Source organism: Ostrinia nubilalis, chromosome 18 (assembly GCF_963855985.1).
Source record: "Ostrinia nubilalis chromosome 18, ilOstNubi1.1, whole genome shotgun sequence".
NCBI lineage: Eukaryota > Metazoa > Arthropoda > Insecta > Lepidoptera > Crambidae > Ostrinia > Ostrinia nubilalis.
In genome coordinates, this window is record NC_087105.1 from 5,692,931 (window position 1) to 5,714,512 (window position 21,582).

Here is a 21,582-nt window from a genome sequence, read left to right on the forward strand (position 1 = left end):
TCTGTTACGCTTTCCCGCTTAAACCTCGCAACCGATTTTGATGAAATTTGGCATAGAGATAGTTTGAGTCCCGGGAAAGAACATAGGATAGTTTTTATCCCGGTTTTTGAAACAGGGACGCGCGCGATAAAGTTTTTCTGTGACAGACAAAATTCCACGCGGGCGAAGCCGCGGGCGGAAAGCTAGTATCTAATATAAAAGTTATACAGGGTAGAATTTTGTAACGCCACCAGAAGGGAAAGTACACATAATACCTACTGTAGATAGTAAATTTTACTCAAAGAAACCATACCTTTATTTTTGAAAAGAAATAGAACTGCATTCAAAGATTTCCAAAAATTTACTTGCTACACCCGGGAATCGAACCAACTATGTTAAAAATTACACCCTGTATTTTTAATGCATCGATCGTTAGGGTTAAGTACAAGGATGAAATCTCTCAAACAAACTTGATAAATCGAATGTAAGGAAAACCATGAAATCTTAAATTATTGTAATTACCTATTTACAGAAAAATTTTTGGTATGGTGGTAAATTTTCGAAATTCTTTGAATGCAGTTCTCTTTCTTTAAAAAATAAAGGAATGTTTTCTTTGAGTAAAATTTTCTGTCTACAGTATTAAGGGTACTTTCCCTCCAGGTGGCATTACAAAATTCCACCCTGTATACCTACCTACCTTAGGTTTGTACGGAACCCTCGGTGCGTGAGTCCGACTCGCACTTGGCCGGTGTTTTGAGTTTTTACAAAGGCGTTAGCACCTTTCCTTTCGGGTAGATATCGTAATAGAACCCTTCATACTCTCGGGTATCAACGTGTAAATTCAAGGCCCAGAGTACTTTCAACGGGGCTACAACCCGATTATAGTTAACTGCGCAGTTGCACACACCTAAAGTAATATAGGTACCTACCTACGGTACTTATTCTGTGCTACGGATACGGAACGAGGCGAACGCAGGAAGGCGAGTGTCTCTCTCACCACAGATCTCTCACCTGTGGGTGAGTGCGTGGAAGAGACAAAAGTCGCATTTCAGCGAGGTTTTGTACTTTCTAACGCAATATCCGATTAATCAAAATAAAATATCCATCTCTCTTACTCGAGTAAGAGTAGGTAAGTAAAAGCGATAGACCCAAAATTGCCTCTCAAGGTGTTTTGGAGCGCATTTTTTTTAAAGTTTGATGGTACACTACTAAATAGGCAGGTATTTTTTAGGGCTCTAAAATAATGAACAATAATTTAATAATTAAAACTTTAATTCATAATGATTAATTTAATGATACACTTATGGCAGAAAAGCTAAGTATTAATATCGGTACATACATAGGACTGTTAAGTTCTAATTGATCACCCATGGATAAAGTTCATGATGATAATAAGATGAAATTCACTTTGATCAAATTTTACAGGTGATCAAAGTAGAATAGACCTTCAAATCAGGATTGTGTGTGTGTGTGTGTGAGTTCTTTAGATTTAACTTTCTTAACATGCATGAGTAGCAGTGATAGCAGGTAGAAATTAAATAAATTGTTTAACATTTACATAATAAGTACATGTTTAAATAAAACTCTTTATTTATTTTAATTACATTTTGTATTTACTTTAACTTTCTGTAAGTTTACAGGCAAGTTTTTAGCTTTGCACACCAAGCCTGAGAGTAAATAAACAAATACAGAGTATAATGGTTAGCACAGACTGTGTCACATGGGAATCATATTAGACTTCCCATTGGATTTCAGATAAAAATAAATATTGGGGAATGCCCTTACCTTATACACTACATATTTTCTATTTGTAGTCAATTTCGATAAGCTGACTATGACACAATGCATGCCAACCATAAAACCACTTAATCAGTTTTAACAACATTAACTATCTAATAATAATAATATTATAACAGCATTTTTACATGAATTCTACTACAAATAACATAATTAGAGTACTCCTATTCCAACTTTCCACCTGTGGGTAGAAAGATGACATCACACAAGAACAAATTCCTCTGATTCAATATCAGTATCACTATCGTGAATGTTTGGAGTAACCCAGTTTTGTTCATTTTCATATATAGAATATCTAATATTTGGTGGGTTCATAACGCTGCTACGAGATCCATTATGCAATGTGAATATAGGATATTCAAAATTGGCTGAGACACCCTGGGGAACTAGGAATGATGTAATAATATTAACAAATGTCTCAAAATCATGCTGAGTTCCTAAATAAAAACCAATACAACATGAAGGATCCATTTTACTGAGAGGCATTTTGCGGGGGGATCGACAATGAAAAGTTTGTAATGAGAAGTTAGGCTGCCACACATCTATCATTTCTTGGCAGTAATGCGGGTCTAAATGTATCAATCTGTCTTCTTGGTAACCAATAAAATATAATGAATGTTTTGGTCTGCCGCCTATTATCCCAATACAAAAATCCAAAGTCAGCAAAGAAGTTAGACATGGACCATAGATAGGGTTAAATTTATCAGTACCTAATTTAACAGGAACTAAAAGTATTAGAGATTTCCAACAGCCATTAGGCAACTGACAACTGGAATATACATCTTGGACATAAATTGTTGAGTCTTGAGCAACATATACTTCTAAACTATCAAACTCATAATTTTCTTTGGAAGCTGCTGTCATTACAGCTTTAAGACAGTGTGCCACAGAGGCAGGCCCATACCAATCACCAGGTTTTTTACCCAAAGATTCACCCAATCTTACCATATGATGAATAGATAATGGGCTATTTACTGATGATTTGTCACCAAACCACTTTATTATCATACGATGAAGACAGTCTTCTTGAAATTCTCTTGCATTCTGTATAGGTTTTTCTGGTGACCACCTCCATGAACGTCCAAGAAAATGGCAAACTAATGCTTGAGCTAGCATCATTTGCCCACTACGGAGCATGCAACCCCATCCACAATCGGTGGTAAATGTAGAACCAGACATAGTTGGAAATTCTCTTCGGTATGTCATCCACAATTTACTGATAAAATCAGATTTGAATCCTTCTATACCCTCGCCATATATTTGCTCAATAGGTTGCTGAGCAGTTGCTTCAGTTCCGATTTCAGTTGACGACTCAAGAGAACCAGTTGGACTTAATTTTCGATGATAACAACGTCCCAACAGCCAAACAGGCGATTCCTTAGAAAAACTTGTCTTCAGTTTAACTGTCCATCCAAATTTGACGTTATTCCACATAGACAGTAAGCGAGATTCCACCTTTCCTTTGAGGTCGAGCAAATCATCGGAACCGTCACGTCCATTGTCTTTGGATCCAGCAGGTTTAGTTCTATCCAGCCTCAAGGCGGGTGTTCCTTGTGTAGCATCATTATTGGCTCGCGTTGATAGTTCTGGAATCTCGGAACTAAGTGTTGAAGGCGGTCTGTTCATTCTACATAATTTATGTGTAACTCCAAAGAAAGGATTTTTTGGTATCACTGATTATGATACATCTTGCTTCATTCTGTCTGTGCACTCTTTGAATCTCACAATTAACCAAGCACTTGTGACATTGTTCTACTTAAATAAAATTAATCTTTTACTTGGAATATTTGTATAGGTCACATTAAATTCATTAGTCCACGAAATCCAGAATTGAAAAAAACCAAAATAAAATTCACACCACCCACCACAGACAACTGTCTCAGTGACATATTATATGACATGACAGCTGATTGTTTTTTCATGGTTTATTAAATTGTTTTAGGCAAAGGCATTAAATGACTAACACTGAATTCCATAGAGTTACGCTGAATTCCCACCAAACTCATTGACAGAGGGGCGCCACCATCGTTCAACTATAAAATTTAAAGGCACTGGGTCTCTATCAGAAGGAACTCTAGGGGTGGAATCTCCATTGGCGTGGGTTAACGGGCAAGGAGATAATATCTTGGATGGTTGACAATCACTTTTCCTACAATTTAACGTTCCACCAAACTCAACACGCTTTCAAAGATAACCTCGTAGCCGCCTGCTCACACTTGACATGACACAACTGATTGACAGTTATCTTTTTCTGCGCATCAGTCGGGTGTTACGTTTAGGAATCACAAACCTTCCGCTCTACAGATTTCTACAGATAACATAATATTAAGATTGGTACTATTAATCATCAATAATAATTTGCAGCATCTGTGTCCGGCGCCGACACGGCCAGCCTGACTATCGCACGGCCTCGTGCGCTTAGTCCAGGGTTTGTCCATCTGTAAACATTCAATTTCTTATTATCACAGCTCGTCCATTCCTGACTACAGAGCGTGCGAATATCAGATCGTAGAATCACAATAAATACAGCTGATCAGGGCGTGATGACCCTGGATCAGGAAACCAAACCATTACAGCTGGCCCGGGCGCGAAGCCCGACCAGGAAACCAAAACATTACAGCTGGCCCGGGCGTGAGGCCCCTTCGACCAGGAAACCGGGGTTTAGGTAACATGGCCCGACGCGCAAGGCTTAAGCCAAGGCTCCTTCAACCATTTACCTCAAACCGCACCACTACTACTGCTGATCCAGGCATGCAGCCATGCGACCAGGAAACCAGGGTTTAGGTAACATGGCCCGACGCGCAAGGCTTAAGCCAAGGCTCCTTCAACCATTTACCTCAAACCCAACTACCACTATTACTGCTGATCCAGGCATGCAGCCGTGCGATCAGGAAACCAACATTACACCAGCGTGGCCCGGGCGTAAACAGCCCCTTCAACCACGGCAACAGGGTGGCCCGGGCGCCCTTGGCCCGGCCCCCTCAACTCACTCACTCACAAAGGCCCTTCCAGTTTACGTCAATCACAATAATTTCCGTCAACCTGCACCAACTCTCAATGTCTGAGCCAGCATCCTCCATGTAAAACTTGATGAGTTGCGTAGCGTAGGTGTGCATGCTGAAAGATTTATCTCCTTTGAATAGTGCCCTTCGAATCCCACTTCTGATAAAGGCACTGGGTCTCTATCAGAAGGAACTCTAGGGGTGGAATCTCCATTGGCGTGGGTTAACGGGCAAGGAGATAATATCTTGGATGGTTGACAATCACTTTTCCTACAATTTAACGTTCCACCAAACTCAACACGCTTTCAAAGATAACCTCGTAGCCGCCTGCTCACACTTGACATGACACAACTGATTGACAGTTATCTTTTTCTGCGCATCAGTCGGGTGTTACGTTTAGGAATCACAAACCTTCCGCTCTACAGATTTCTACAGATAACATAATATTAAGATTGGTACTATTAATCATCAATAATAATTTGCAGCATCTGTGTCCGGCGCCGACAAATTAATATCTTGATCGTTTGTACTTAAAAGAGTATTAATACAAGTGGGAAAAGCAGGGAAAAGGGACACGGAGCACCTTAAAGTTTAGAAAACGTGTCCTAGCCGAAAACATGCTAAAGTTTTCGGCGGTTGCCAATAGCCATTTTGCTAGCAAATTCACCTGAATGTCTCCAACTTCCTCATTGGCCCTAGAGCAATTCCAAGTATACCATCAATAAAAGCCTAATTAGAGTCATCAAACCTCTCAGTCATTCAATTAGAGCCATTAGAACTTCATAACTATGAGTTGTTTTCTGTGTGTAAGCTGAGGACACGTGTCCCCAGCTGACACATCTGTATCTTCGTAAATATTTATGCTACGATAATGTATTATACCTCAAAAATTACAGTCGAATCCAAATAGTAGGCTTTCCAATTTTCAAGACTTTAGCTCAAATACTGTTAAAACCACGATCAAAAAACTATGTGCGAGCTGGAGTACCGTGTCTCCAGCTTACACATCTGTATCTTTGTAAATATTTAAGCTACATCAATGTTTTATATCTCATAAATTAAAGTCGAATAAAAAAACCCGACTTCAAATCTTTCAAAGCTTTATCTCGAACCGTTTTCGAACTACGAACTGATATGTATGTGTAAGCTGGTGACACGTAACACACGGTGGATTATTAAAACCGTATAAGTTAGAGTTGCGTTTTAAAGATCAAATAATTCATTATAATTAAAGTACACACGAGACATAATTTCAAATCTCTAGGCCTCTTAGTTTCAGAATTAAAAGCCAAAAACTATTTTCCCGCCAAATAATTCAAATAATGTGGGTCGACTGCGACGTTGCCGTTCCGTGCGTCCACTAGAGCAGTCGAATTTGAACCTAAAAACTAGTAACGTTTGAATCATTTTTATTTGTAGTTTAAATCATTTAATTTCGATTATAAGAATTTTAGACTAGGAGCCGGCTGATTTGTGTATTGAGTACCTAATAACCTATATTTTATAAATAAATAATCCCATCAAAAACAATACTTGTCAAAAAAACCAAGTCTCGCAACTCAGTTGTTCTACGGTAAAAAGTTGTGAGATCCATGTAATACCAAGTCCAGGCCAGGAAATCTTTAACCTTTTACATAAATATATTGACTTGGCCATCGCACTAAATAATTTAATTTACACGTGTTTTCATGCGATGGCCAAGTCAATATATTTATGTAAAACGTTAAAGATTTCCTGGCCTGGACTTGGTATTACATGGATCTCACAACTTTTTACCGTAGAACAACTGAGTTGCGAGACTTGGTTTTTTTGACAAGTATTGTTTTTGATGGGATCTCATTTCTTTTTGTATTTTGTAGACAGCAGTTATGTATCTAGAAAACTGGACCGAAATTGAAAAATTTTACTCGACTTGGCGGTTGCACTACCGTGCCCCCAAATATTTTAGTTTTTCCTTGATTCATACACCAAACACTACTTATATTCCAAATTTGAAGCTTCTAGGTCTGCTAGAAGTGCCTTAGAGTTTTGATGATCGGTGAGTCAGTGAGTCAGTGAGTGACAAAATTAAGTAACTTTGACCCGTTATAATTCTCAAACTACTGGTTCAAATTGAATGAAATTTTAAATATACCGTGTCTTTACAATGCCTGCATAGCTAATGAAAATTCAGCCTTCTAGTTTTATCCACAACGAAGTTACAGGCAGTCGAAAATGGCCTGAATTGCTTCGAGAAAAGGATGGTACGGCCGTGCCGCTTTTTTGCTCGACTTGGTGGGGGCACTGCCGTGCCCCCAGATAATAAATAATGGTTGAGTCCCGGGAAAGGACGTAGGATAGATTTTATCCCGGTTTTTGAAATATGATAAAGATTTTCATCATCATCATAAATCATCTGAAAATTATAAATAACTTGAAAAAATCGAGTATTCGGGTAGCCCTAGTGATACTCTACCTCTGGGCTTCGGCTTGACAGTACTTTTTGGGAAACCTTGTATATGTCGTTATGTTCGCTTATTCTTGTAGTTAATTTTTTTTTTATTTGATTCTTCAACAAAAGAAGAAGAATTCAATGAGGGTTTTCGCGATTGGAAAATCCGCCAGATGGCAATACGTAGACGCGAGGTCCAAATGCTGCGTTATTGGTGGATTTTGACATATCTGTCAATGTCATGTCAAAAATAACCAATCATGCAGCATTTGGACCTCGCGTCTACTTATTGCCATCTGGCGGATTTTTCAATCGCGAAAACCCTCATTGTCAACTGTGTTTGTCATAGAGCAAAATCTGTTTGTAACCATAGAGCAAAATATAGTTGTTGCCCATTTTTGCCACTTGACGTAGCAGAATCGTGGGACTTCACGGTATTTAAATAAAAATTAAAGTGGTTGCGTTTAGAAACGCCACAAATATTTGAGCCTTTGGAAACAAGTTCGTTACTTGTATATTAAAATATAATTTTGTTTTACCTAGCTTTTTCTTATTAATAAAATATAGGTTATTAGGTACTCAATACACAAATCAGCCGGCTCCTAGTCTAAAATTCTTATAATCGAAATTAAATGATTTAAACTACAAATAAAAATGATTCAAACGCTACTAGTTTTTAGGTTCAAATTCGACTGCTCTAGTGGACGCACGGAACGGCAACGTCGCAGTCGACCCACATTATTTGAATTATTTGGCGGGAAAATAGTTTTTGGCTTTTAATTCTGAAACTAAGAGGCCTAGAGATTTGAAATTATGTCTCGTGTGTACTTTAATTATAACGAATTATTTGATCTTTAAAACGCAACTCTAACTTATACGGTTTTAATAATCCACCGTGTGTTACGTGTCACCAGCTTACACATACATATCGGTTCGTAGTTCGAAAACGGTTCGAGATAAAGCTTTGAAAGATTTGAAGTCGGGTTTTTTTATTCGACTTTAATTTATGAGATATAAAACATTGATGTAGCTTAAATATTTACAAAGATACAGATGTGTAAGCTGGAGACACGGTACTCCAGCTCGCACATAGTTTTTTGATCGTGGTTTTAACAGTATTTGAGCTAAAGTCTTGAAAATTGGAAAGCCTACTATTTGGATTCGACTGTAATTTTTGAGGTATAATACATTATCGTAGCATAAATATTTACGAAGATACAGATGTGTCAGCTGGGGACACGTGTCCTCAGCTTACACACAGAAAACAACTCATAGTTATGAAGTTCTAATGGCTCTAATTGAATGACTGAGAGGTTTGATGACTCTAATTAGGCTTTTATTGATGGTATACTTGGAATTGCTCTAGGGCCAATGAGGAAGTTGGAGACATTCAGGTATAGATGACCCACGCTGAACTGTCCCGCCAAACTCAATGACAGGGGGGCGCTACCATCGTTCAACTATATGGTTTCCAACATGGCAAAAATCTGAACCAGCGATCCGGTATTGACGGTGGCGCCCCACTGTCAATGTCATCGACAGGACAGTCCAGTATTTTGGAACTATAGCAAATTCTTGCTAATTATTCGGCTGAACGCAGCCATTCATCTATCAGTCACAAAATGGAGGCCACACTCCGAATACCTACTTGAAGCATAACCTATGTATCACTATCTCGCTCTCTGTGGGCACTCTCTCTTTCTAAATAAACAAAAAATATAAATTTGCTCAAAGTCAATGAAACTCAATGTAAAATACTTATTTCTTGACATAGGTATCATTAAATGATAAGTGTAAATACTGGTAAAACGTTTTAGGAAGAAATTAAATGAAAAATGTGAAAAATGTTTACAATGATCCAATGTCGGAAATCACGAAATAAACACTTACGCGTGGAATCTTAAGTCACTTCCAGGACACCACGTACTACCGCAACCACGCACTACAAAATTTTGCACCATTTCTTGTGATAAAACAATGATTATGTCCTGTAAAAAATCTCAAACGAAATTAACTACATAATAAACAAAATAGTAAACAACCGCCATGATGGGCCGGATTGGGCCGATGTTGCCACAATATGGTACCGATTCCCCAGGAATTGGGATTGTAATTCCCTGATTCGCCAACACATTAAGCCTAAACGGCCGACAATTATGTGATTTTTAATTTAACTAGGTAATCGTAGTTCAAATACTTAATTATTTATTTAACTTCTGATTTGGTTAGTGAATTGGCTATTGCGAAGAATTTACTAGGAGATTTAAATAAGGAGATAGCAATACTACAATCCACACTAAAAAGAGAGGTCGGCCCACAGAGAGCGAGATAGAGATAAGTAGGTATTTGACTCAAGTTGTTGTTCCAAGTGTGGCCTCCATTTTTATCTTTTATCCAAAGCCGTTGTTAACTTCTATGAAAAAAAAAACAGACAGATTAGGTATTTTAATATATAGTTCCAAAATACTGAGCCCCGATTACGGTAACTTTTAACGTCTACAATCCAGACACGCTTCTCGATTCTGCGATACGATTGGTCGTTCAACAGCGTACGTCAGCTGTTTTGACCAATCGTATCGCAGAATCGATGAAGCGTGTCTGGATTGTAGACGTTAAAAGTTACCGTAATCGGGGCTCTGAACTGTCCTATGCATGACATTGACAGTGGGGCGCCACCGTCAATACCGGATCGCTGGTTTCGATTTTTGCCATGTTGGAAACCATATAGTTGAACGATGGTAGCGCCCCCCTGTCATTGAGTTTGGTGGGACAGTTCAGCGTGGGTCATCTATACATAATTTTCCGGAAAACAAACTAAAAAACAAACAAATCAAATCCTAAATCTACGTTTTTCACTCTGAAATGGCTTTTATCAAACCGTTAAAATTAGAAGTTTACAATTCTATTGTCAGCGACTTTAACAAAATGAATTCGTTTAGCAGGAAAAGTGAAAATGAGCTGAAAAAGAAATATAAACAGTGTGTTATTTTTAATATTAATCTGCATTTAATGTAAAGACTAATAGAGTGATATGATAAAGTAAAATATCATATAAAGAATAAGATGAAGAAGGGTTATTGGTAACCTATAAGCCCTAAGTATCCAGAGTGGAAAAAATCAATAAATTGACACAAATTTTAATAATTTCAGCTTACCACCATGTACTTTAGGGAGCATCATATCATTATTGGTTCAGAGGTCTATGAAACAGAACTACAGAAAGTCACCTATTATATCAAGTAAATATCATGATCTCTATGAGGAATTGATGAAAGAAACCGATGGTGGCATTGTTATTTTGCAGTAAGTAGTACATATAATTTGACTTTAAATTAAAGGCAATGTCCAGACTGATTGAACACCTTTTATTTGAATAAAATACAGGGTGGAAACGTTAAGTGATCTCACTCGATGAAAAACATTGGTTTTAGGCTTGCTATAATATTGTCAAGAGATGAGTGTCATGACTGTGGTAGTACTAAATGTATGGAAGAAGGAAACATTGAATTTTTGGTTAGATCCAGTTTATTCTGTAACCTATTATTGATACCATTGGATAGAGCTTGTGAAGCACTTTTAGAATCAGTAATCAGTTTTACGATATCATATGTAGTTTTTAAAATAATGTGACTTTACCAAATGTATGGAAGCTGGAAACATTGAAGTTTCGGATAGATCCAGTTTATTCTGTAACCTACTATTAATACCGTTTGATAGAGCTCATGAAGCACTTTCAGGATCAATAACTGGTTTATTGATATCTTGTATAGTTTAGAAATAATCGAGTGAGATCACTTATCGTTTCCACCCTGTATAGTAGACTCTTAATATTGAACAAAAACCATCTAAGTCAACAAATACCTAACTTTGTCATAGATGTGACGTATTCTACAGATAAGAAATCTGCTATTTTTATAGTCATTAATATGCAAAATGCATTATTAGTATAATGCTAAATATATGCAACTATGTAACTCTATTTTTGGATTATTAGTATTCAGAGGGTTCTAAACAAAGTGCACTTTAAAATCGTAAACCAGTCAAAAATGGTCGAAAAGCCCTTTTTTGTTCGAATTGATAATCGAATCCATCAAAACTGTGGAGTTTGATTTTCTTTTCGATCAAAAAGTGCCACTTGTCTAGGGGGGCTGTTCTGAAATTAAATAAATATGTGAATCACATTCTTTGGGAATCATACCATTGATACTTACACTTATTTAATTTAGTTTGCCTCAATGTTATGTTGTTAATTGTAAAATGGATGCTTCCTTTTAGGTTGGCAGAACGCCAGGGAATAAGTCCTGCACTCTTTGCAAGATCATTATTACAAAATGTTTATTCTGATTCTCTTATGACTAAGAAATCCATGAAAGACACAACACTAATAGAAGATAAGGACTTAGCATATCAAGTATTTTTGGTAATTAAATGTTGCTTTGTTAAAAACAAAAATAAACCATATGCCTATAGATTATTCCCTGCACAAGTCATTTTTCATAATTATTTAGAGCAGTTTTTTTAAATAATATGCATCTCAGCATTCAAGTTTTGATACTATTTAAATTAACTTAATAAATCCACTAAAACGGAGATCATTTTACAGGGTGTTATGAATGATAATCAATATGGACCTCACGCAGACATAATAAAGCAGTGAGTATTACCCACAGTAGTCTTGTTTTCATTGAACTTTTTCTGGTAGTAATCTACAATAACATCCATTGTTTTTTTACAGGTCTGTTGGCTTAGAATATGAACTCAGATTAGAAAGAGAATTGAGATTAATGAATATTACATTTTCTGATGAAAACATATTACGATCAAGAGGATATGATAAAACTCCTGACTTTAAACTTGATGTTCCTGTTGCAGTGGATGGATTCATAATAAACTGGGTGGAAAGTAAAGCCCTGTTTGGTGATGAAGAAAATCATTCTGGTTACCTAAAAGAACAATTAATGTGTTACTGGAACAGGTTTGGGCCTGGTCTAGTCATATATTGGTTTGGTTATTTAGAAACACTAAATTCAATGCCAGAGGTCAATAATATGTTCATACTCCGTACTAGTTTTCCAGAGAAGTCTAGCATTACCCAGTATAAATATGAATTGTAATAATAACAATATAATAAAAACTATAGCTAAAGATAATTATATGTTGTATTTCTGTTCTATTCACACAAAACCGGCGTAGTGCGAGTCGGACTCGCGCACCGACTCGAGAGTGAGATTACAAACCTGAAGGTTTAATTTTGTTACAGCTTGTAGGTACCTACTATAGACCTGCATCACCCGCGTAGACAGGGTAAGCATAGGATCGTAAACAAACGCGATTGTCGCCGACTCGTCGACACTAAACCTAACAAACACAGTGGGCAATCTAAGATATGTAACAAAGTGTACTTACGACATCATTAATTGTTATCTTTGTTCAATGTAGGTCCCAAGCAGCGTTGCCAGACGTCCCGATTTTGGCGGGACGTCCCGATTTTTTAATCAAATTTAAATGTCCCGCGCGGGACAGGCTCTGTCCCGCTTTTCGGAGAGAGACACTCACTTCACCAGACTATTGTTTGAAACGCCATATTATTCTAAAGAATACTTTTTTTATTTCGATTTTTGTTTTTTTTTTCTTTTTTTATTCTAAAGACGAATTTAACGATAGAGTAAATCTGATTTAAAATATTATTTTTTTGTTAAAATGCATTTTCTATGGCTACTTTTGCTATCTATTGTCACGTAAACGTAATTTTAAGTCAAATAAAAGGATAAATATTTGAAAACCTTTGATTATATACGTTTTTTTACTGTCCCGCTTCTGACGGAAGAATCCCGCTATTTTCACTCAAAAAGTACCAAAGTCCCGACTTGGCGAAAAAAAAAAACTGGCAACGCTGGTACTAGGTAGGTAGATAAAATTTGAAGAAAGTGTAAAAACATTATTAATGCATGTTAAAAAAAATCGTTTCTTCTAATTGTCACTCCAGGCTTTTATTTTTAATTACAGCCACCTTACAGGTCCATCATCAGACCTGGATACCACATAGGAACAAAGTAGGTAGGTACTCGTCAATACGATTCAAACGAGCCCAAACTCGATGGGGCTTCATCGTTTCGTTACAGAGTTCCTATGATCACCTTCCAGCTCCATCATCAGACCCTGGTTACCACATAAGAACAAAGTACTCGTCAATATGATTCAAACGAGCCCAAACTCGATGGGGTTGCATCGTTTCGTTGCAGTGTTCCCATGGCCACCCTCTAGCTCCACCATCACACCCTGGTTACCACATAGGAAGAAAGTACTCGTAAATGTGATTCAAATGAGCTCAAACTCGATGGAGCTGCATCGTTTTGTTACAGATTTCCCATAACCACCTTCCAACTCCATCAACAGACCCTGGTTACCACATAGGAACAAAGTACTCATCAATACGATTCAAACGGGCCCAAACTCGATGGGGTTGCATCGTTTCGCTACAGAGTTTCCATGGCCACCTTCTAGCTCCACCATCAGACCCATTTATATGTAGCCGCCGCATGCTCTGCTCACTCATCGTCAGATGTGTCAGCTGGGGACACGTGTCCTCAGCTTACATTCAAAAAACAACTCATAGTTATGAAGTTCTAGTGGCTCTAAATTAATGACTGAGACGTTTGATGACTTTAATTAGGCTTTTATACTTGTATAAGTAGTTACTTGGAATTGCTCTAGGGCCAATGAGGAAGCTGGAGACCTGCAAATTTTTGGATTACTAATGTTTGGCCAAAAAACGTTCCCAAATTATCACATCGCAATAAGGATCATTTCGATTTTTAGCTGTGAATGCAGATTTATAGGGCTAAGAAATCCTTAATACACAGTGCAAAAATTTTTGTTCTACGACAAAAATTGACGAAGTTATGGCCAAATTACTAAAAAAGTTCACTGACCGCCCGGCGCGGGGACGATGACGTCATTATATCCGATTTGAACGCTGCCGGCGTACTGCGTGGATAGAAAATATTTTTTTCTAGCCAAATTATCAGTTTTAGAGAAAAACTTGTAATGACATTTATTCATCAGAATAAAGTAAGCTATCGATAGGTAATTTTTAAAAATGGAAATTGTGAAAAATAACGCAAAAAATCCATACGCTCATACGATTCAATGGCACGCAGAGACGCATTTGGGGTCTCCGCGGTGGTATATTTGGCGATTTATTCAAATAAAGTGTACATAAGTGTTGTTAGAGTCATATCTTCTTCCAAGTAAAATATAAAAATGTATAAGTATTAATTTATTTACTTCTAACAATAAGGTATAGCTGAGGCAGATACACTCTGCCTAGGCTACAAGACATTGCTATGAAAATCATTTCGATGTACACGCAATACCTACCTGTTATTTAGTTTTTCTGAGTTAAGATTTTGATAATATTTTAATAATAAAGTGTGTGTGAGTATTGAAGTGGCGTTATTATGATTGAATAACCTCCCAGGAGTTGTGTGGAGAGGCACACTCCTCGAACACCTCGGCCAGAAGTTGGGTATGATTTGGACACAGCAATACTTATTTTTCAAAATTTTTATTTTTAAAAATTACTGGTCGATAGGTTACTTTATTTTGAAGAATAAATGTTATTAAAAGTTTTTTTCTAAAACTGATAGTTTAGCCGGAAAAAAATATTTTCCATCCCAATAGTACGCCGGCTGCGTTCGATTCGGATATAGTGACGTCACGCGGCCTTGCGTACGTTGACTTTTAGCGGCAAAAACGGCCTATGTTTATTACTTAATATCTTCGTAAGTAATGGTCCGATTTGGATAATTCAAAAAGATATATCTTTCTTATGTCTTAAAGATTAACGTAGATAATAGTTTTATTGAATTTTCTACAACAGTACTGATCCTCATTGTTTGGCAAAGTATGTTGGATGCAGCCGATGCAGGCCGCTACCAATCGATCAACGTGGAAAGCATTAGGGGAGGCCTATGTTCAGCAGTGGACGTCCTATGGCTGAAATGATGATGATGATGAAAGTATGTTTTGCCAAATGTTTCATGTGGCAAAAATATTTCACGATAAACTACCTATTTACAAAACAATTTGATTGGTGCATAGAATGGAATACAAATATTATGTTTGTGGTAGTAACTAAGTTGTGGTTATTATTTTGTTTAGTGAGTAGTTAATATTAAATTTGTTCTAAATTAATTTTCATATTTTATTCTTTTTATCGAAATTCCCAAATGATTCATTAACAATAGAAGTGAATCTACAATAGCGCTCGCGGCGGCCGCTACCGCGGCACCCTCAGATCATAGAAATGATCTGAGGCGGCACCACAGCGCGGCACGCTCGCTCCGTTCACTCGCCTTCGCCCGTTCAGGGTCACTGTTCTAACCTAACCTACTATTTTCTGCAATATGTACCTACTTTCTGCAATCATACTACACTCAACATCAAATAAATCGCACCTCCCGCAACAAGCACTTTCAAACGTATGTATCCCCACTTCCCATAAATAATAATAAATAAATAAATAAATCTTTGGACAATTTCACACAGCGCCAGCTAGCCCCAAAGTAAGCAACTTAATGCTTGTGTTATGGGTGCTAGCTTAACGGATATACTACTTATATACTTTTTTTTTTAAATACATAAATATTATACATAGTCACACCCAGACCCGTCACAGAAATTAAAATTCATCATTTCAATTTCTGCCCGGCCGGGAATCGAACCCGGGACCTCTCGGCATAGTAGTCCGTTCTGAACCACTACACCAAACGGCCGACAATATTGGCACCATTTAAAAGCCTAGTTCTAAGCTTCATTTCATTAAAGGAAAGGTTTTTACCCCAAAAATGTGTCTGTAGAAGGATCCAGAGTCACTTTTTCAAAAAATAGGCTATTACGCTTGAGCCAACTTTTATGGCTATAAAACTGTTAAGTTGGGATTAATCGGTATCCATCTGTTAAAGAGGACACGTGAGATCATTATTTGGTTTTATAACCATAAAATTTGGTCTAATTGATCCCAGGGGTGATCCCAAAGTGAGGTCTCTTTTCAAGTCACATTTATGGTATATGATAATCATTTATTTAGAAATTAAATGTGTTTTTCTTTAAGGATATTTATTGGGCTTTCAAATAACACCAATATTGTTGAAGCACCATGATTGTGTCAGAAGAAAATCTTTAAAGTTCGCGTCGCGGAAGGTGCGATTTATTTGATGTTGAGTGTATTTTCTGCAGTCTCTTTGTTTTACACAGATTAATAGAGCGCATTCAGGGGACAGCTAAAGATATTCAGCAGTTTGACAACAAGAGTCACAAAAACAGAAGTGAGAAACAGACTACGAGCTTATATTAGAAAACAGGGCTCACAGTTTGAGCAGGACTTAAAATAATGTATCCAGATAAAATTAGGTGATACAATTATTATTAAAATACTAAGTTTTTCATTTATTGAGACCCAAGAATAGTTGTTAGTGTGACTTTTTTATTTATTAATTTTTTTATGAAAGTATCTACTAGACGTTTAAATTCAAATAAAAAAATAATGATGTAGTGCAGGGTTTCCCAATTTTTTTTTGCCAAGGAACCCTATAGGCCAGTAGAAATAAACACAAAAATGAATTAAATCGGAAATAATTCCTACTAAAGATTTTAGTGCTTTAATAGCTTCATTAGTTGCCCATAAAGACTCTCCTAGGTTTTCGACTTCGACGGAGTTGTGCTTAAGTGGTGGGGGCCCCCGAAAGGGGCGCTTTTTCGGTTTTCCGGTTACACTGCGTAAAGGAGTTACCCTATCGAAAAGTGGTCTTCCTGACGGTTGAATTGAAGGGCATTTAATCCTGCATTAAATAAGACCAAATTCATATGTTTTGAACAAACCGTTCTCATGCAAATGTTCGGCAAAGTAGAAAATATGTGTATAATTAATGACCCTCTCCACGTCCAATGGCTCGTTACCCGCAGGCTTCCAAGTCTTGAAAAGGAGCGCCTTAACCAGTGTAACCCTATGAAGGCTTACGAGCTGGATGCGCCTATCCTTGTTCGTCCCAGCCGTTCCTTAACTGCGGTTGCTGCACCTCTTCCTGGCACTCACCTGAAAAACTCTGTGTTACCTACTGTGGCTGCCCCTCTTCCTTGTATCCTCCTGCACAACTACGTTGCCTAGCCGTATGCCTGGTCTAAGGTTCGCCGCCAAAAATCAACAACAACAAGTTCATTATTAAAACGCTGGAGAGTTTTTTGTTTGTTTGTTTGAACGCGCTAATCTCAAGAATTACTAGTTTGATTGAAATATTTTTATGTTGAATAGCTCATAAATTGAGGAAGGCTATAGGATATATACAATCACTCCACGACTAATAAAGGCGAAGCAGTAAAGAAAAATGTTGCAAGCACGGAAAATAGTATTTAAACTATTGTCACGAGTACGAAGTTGATTTTGTGGCGTCGAACCTTGGACCAGGCATATGGCTAAGCAATGCAATCGTACAGGAGGGTACAAGGAAGAGGGGCAGCCACATTAGGTAACACAGAGTCGTTCAGGAGAGTGCCAGGGAGAGGTGCAGCAACCGCAGTTAAGGAACGGCTGGGACGAACAAGGATAAGCGAATCCAACTCGTGAGCCTTGACAGGGATACGCTGGTTAAGGCGACCCTTTACAAGGCTTGGGAGCCCACGGGTGACGAACTATTGGACGTGGAGAGGGTCATTAATTATAGACATATTTTCTACTTTGCCGAACATTTGCACGAGAACGGTTTGTCCAAAGCATATGAATTTGGTCTTATTTAATGCAGGATTAAATGCCCTTCAACCGTCAGGAACACCACTTTTCGATAGGGTAACTCCTTTACGCGGTATAAACGGAAAACCGAAAAAGCGCCCCTTTCGGGGGCCCCCACCACTTAAGCACAACTCCGTCGAAGTCGAAAACCTAGGAGAGTCTTAATTGGCAACCAATTTAGCCATTAAAGCAATAAAATCTTTTGTAGGAATTATTTCCGATTTAAAATCTAATTCTACTGGACTACTAATTGATTATACTTGTGGTGGACTGCAGTGGACTGTATGCGTTTGTGTGTGTTCGAGAGCGCTGACCGGACGATGATGACTGCCGTTGAGAGCTTGCCCTTACTATGTCAGGCGTAGTAGGTGCTACTTGCAGGAATAAAACCACTATTTCACTTGCTGAGACTTCTCGCGTTTATTATTCGCTTCCTTTTCTCAGTTCTTGCTTCTTCAGATCACTTGTTGCTTGGAGCACTTGTTCTCTGAACTGAACATGCCAGCTGGATTTTTTTTTTTTTTTTTTTTTTTTTTTTTTTTTTTTTTTTTTTTTTTTTTTTTTTTTGAAGGGACGCGCGCTGGTAGCTTGAAGAGCTTTTCCAACTTCACCGGGCAGAGTGGCGAGTACAGAAGGTACTCTAGCCGTTTGGCGATCGTCGCGAAGCGAAGCCCAGGCTCGTCCGCGTCGGTCGCAGACCGACGTTCGCGATCGGCCCGTATCGAGCGCATAAGGCGCCCGATCAGTGGCGAACCCAACTAGAGGGTTGCCCACCGCGGTGTTGGACCAAAGTCCAGCCTACGGCGGGCTCACTCTAGTGGGCCCGATCGAGGGGGACTACGGACGCGGCCTGAGGGCGCCACGGTAGGCTCGGACCTCGGCTCAGGCCGTGTCCGGGGGACGGATTGGGGAGAACCGGCCCGGTACATGTCTGTACCGTCCGAAATGGAAGGCAGGGCCTCGTACTCGCCGGCGAGTACGGTGTAACGAGCTACTGTGTTGTGGAGTAGTTGGCGTGCTTAAGGCAGTGATGTCTGTGTTCAGAAATTCGGTAATAGGATCGTCCGGGTCGTCTAGGACATGCCTAGGTCGTCGGTATTGGGCAGCGACATCTTTCTGGGGTGTATACGTGGCGGCGCTAACGATAAGAGGGTTCTTGTGGTTGATCGCTTTATCAAAGTAGCGGCGAGAGGCTTCTTTCATAAAGTGATCAATCGATGGGATCTCGAAATCTCTATGGAGATTCGTATTACGCACGAACCACGGGGCATCCGCGGCTCGGCGTAAGAATTTGTTTTGGAGGGTCTGGAATTTCTTAAGGTCTGTGCAGGTAGTGTGAGCAAACACCGGACTGGCGTAAGTCAACACTGGACGGATGCAGGTTTTGTAAATTGTCAACTTATTTCTAAGTGACAATTTACTTTTCCTTCCAACTAGGTGGTAGAGTCGGTGGATGTAGTGGTTTGCACGGCTCAAGACGCGTCTGAGGTGCGGAGCGAACGTTAATCTCTGGTCGAGGGTGACACCTAAGTATTTGGCCTCACTTTTCCAAGGAATAGTTTGGTCAAATAAGGTGAGATGGGTGGGGACATTGGGACGAGTGCGAACCGGAGGACGTTTCGCAGACAAAGCCCTAGAAAAGTACACTGCTGCACTTTTTTCAGGATTTACCTCGATACGCCACTTCCTGAACCATTCGCCTAATTGTGTGACTGCGCGTTGGAGCGCCAAGATGACGTAATTCCGATTACGTCCGGACTTGTAGAGTGCGGTGTCGTCCGCAAAGAGGGCTAAATCCGTATTCGGATATTTGGGGATGTCATTGACGTACAATGAAAAGAGGATGGGCGAGAGCACGGAGCCCTGGGGGACTCCGGCTCTTATGGGGCGGGGGGAGGAGAGGGAGCCATCTACTCGGTAACGAAAGGTGCGATTCGATAAAAAGTCACGTAAGATGTGCACGAGACTGTCCGGCACACCGAGTTCGTAAAGCTTGTAAATCAAGCCGTTGTGCCAGACTTTATCGAATGCCTTCGCTACGTCGAAGAATAACACTCCTGTCCCTACGGGTGGCTTAGCAGTGAGGCCGCTAAGTATGTGCTCCGTTAAGCGGTGCACCTGTTGTACGCAGGAATGTGAGGCGCGGAAGCCAAACTGTTCGTTTATTAAGAGATTATTAGAAAAAACATAATCTCTTAATCGAGAAACAATTATACGTTCGTATAACTTACCCATGGTCTTTAAGAAACTGGCTGACCCCACAAGCTGTGGGGTCAGCCAGTTTCTTACCGGGCTTCGGGATGCCAATGACTTCTGCCTCTTTCCACGCGTCGGGAAAGATGCAGTGAGACATGGCCGCGTTGAAAATAGCAACTAAGAGGTATACTAGGGGGGCGGGCAAGGCGCGTAAGACTCTATTAGAGATACGGTCCGGGCCGGGGGCTTTGTTGGGACGGAAACCTTTGATTATCGTTCGCACCTCGTCGACGTTGGTCGGGTCTAGGGTTGTGGTCGGAGGGAGGGCGGCTCTACGTTCGACTTCGCGGTTCATTCCGTATTTATGGGGAGCGGCTATCTCCATCCCGCTTTCACACGCTATTGCTATCCCTGTCTTCGGGAAATCCACAGTTTTTGCTAATTTTCTCCAACTGGCAGGTAGTTTTACAATGGTTTCTTATTTTCTACAGATGCGTAATTAATTTATCTACATTATACAAAAAGTTTCATCCCAAAATTCCCGAAATTGGCGAAGTTATTGACAAAAAACCTAAAACGGCTCTCTTTACGGTATTGCCTCGCGCAACGGACCATCCGTGCAAGACAAGGACAAAACATATTGCTATCTCACGCTCTAGAATGTTCGAAGCGAGAGGTCCGATATTTCCGTCTCGTTTCTTCTCTATTTTTTCCTGAAGCTATTTTGTGGAAGTGAGAGATCAGACAATGCAAGAAAGAGGCCTACCGAGTGAGTAAGCGAGAGAGCCTGATGGTTTTCGCTACGGTATTGCCTTTTTGGCGAAAATTTCATGTTCATTTTCTTAATTACGAAATAGATTAATTAGTTGATTTTAACTAATTGACATGATGTTGCTAACGTTAATCTTGACTATTCTTGACGTCGCTAACAATACTTTTCCTAGCGGAACCCCCGTGCTACTCCGCCCGCACGCCCTGCCCTTCCCTTTAGACATACTCTCTAATCTGTGGCCCTTCCCTTGTGCGTAAACAAGTCGGTGCGAGCGAACAACGTCGGTCACGAAACGTGGGATAATATTTTTTACGGAACCCTTGCGGCCCTTCCACGGAACCCCAGGGTTCCGCGGACCACCATTCGACGATTCTTTCTTGCAAATTTTTATTAAAAATGTTAATCCTATTATTTTGCTATACGAATACAACAAAAAAGTTAACATTATTCCGTATTCTTCATTACAAGGGTACATTTTAACATAAAAACTGGAGATTTTTTAAAAAATACTTAAATCTTGAATAACTTGGAAATGAACAAGTTTCGGACATGGTCAAATGACTTAAATGACTACAATAAATAAGCTCTACTTTAACCCCTATCAAGGAATGTATCGCTT

At 39.2% G+C, this 21,582-nt stretch overlaps 2 protein-coding genes across 2 annotated transcripts; one reads left to right on the plus strand and one right to left on the minus strand.

Moving 5' to 3' along the window:
- Window positions 1-1,233: 1,233 nt before the first annotated feature.
- LOC135080580 (cysteine protease ATG4D) lies at window positions 1,234-5,251 on the minus strand. The gene has a single exon (XM_063975250.1). The coding sequence runs from the start codon at window positions 3,400-3,402 to the stop codon at window positions 1,978-1,980; it is 1,425 nt and encodes a 474-aa protein (XP_063831320.1). The 5' UTR covers window positions 3,403-5,251; the 3' UTR covers window positions 1,234-1,977.
- Window positions 5,252-9,681: 4,430 nt separating this feature from the next.
- LOC135080584 (CDAN1-interacting nuclease 1) lies at window positions 9,682-12,359 on the plus strand. Its single transcript, XM_063975255.1, has 5 exons — window positions 9,682-10,187; window positions 10,360-10,512; window positions 11,485-11,629; window positions 11,813-11,862; window positions 11,945-12,359. Exons 1-5 carry the CDS (start codon window positions 10,072-10,074, stop codon window positions 12,321-12,323), a joined length of 843 nt encoding a protein of 280 aa, XP_063831325.1. The 5' UTR covers window positions 9,682-10,071; the 3' UTR covers window positions 12,324-12,359.
- The last annotated feature ends 9,223 nt before the right edge of the window (window positions 12,360-21,582 follow it).

Coding starts and splice junctions, on each gene's coding strand:
- LOC135080584 (XM_063975255.1), top strand. CDS start 10,072: ATGGCTTTTATCAAACCGTTAAAATTAGAAGTTTACAATTCTATTGTC. Junction 10,513..11,484: donor GGTGGCATTGTTATTTTGCA/GTAAGTAGTACA, acceptor GCTTCCTTTTAG/GTTGGCAGAACGCCAGGGAA. Junction 11,630..11,812: donor TAGCATATCAAGTATTTTTG/GTAATTAAATGT, acceptor ATCATTTTACAG/GGTGTTATGAATGATAATCA.
- LOC135080580 (XM_063975250.1), bottom strand. CDS start 3,402: ATGAACAGACCGCCTTCAACACTTAGTTCCGAGATTCCAGAACTATCA.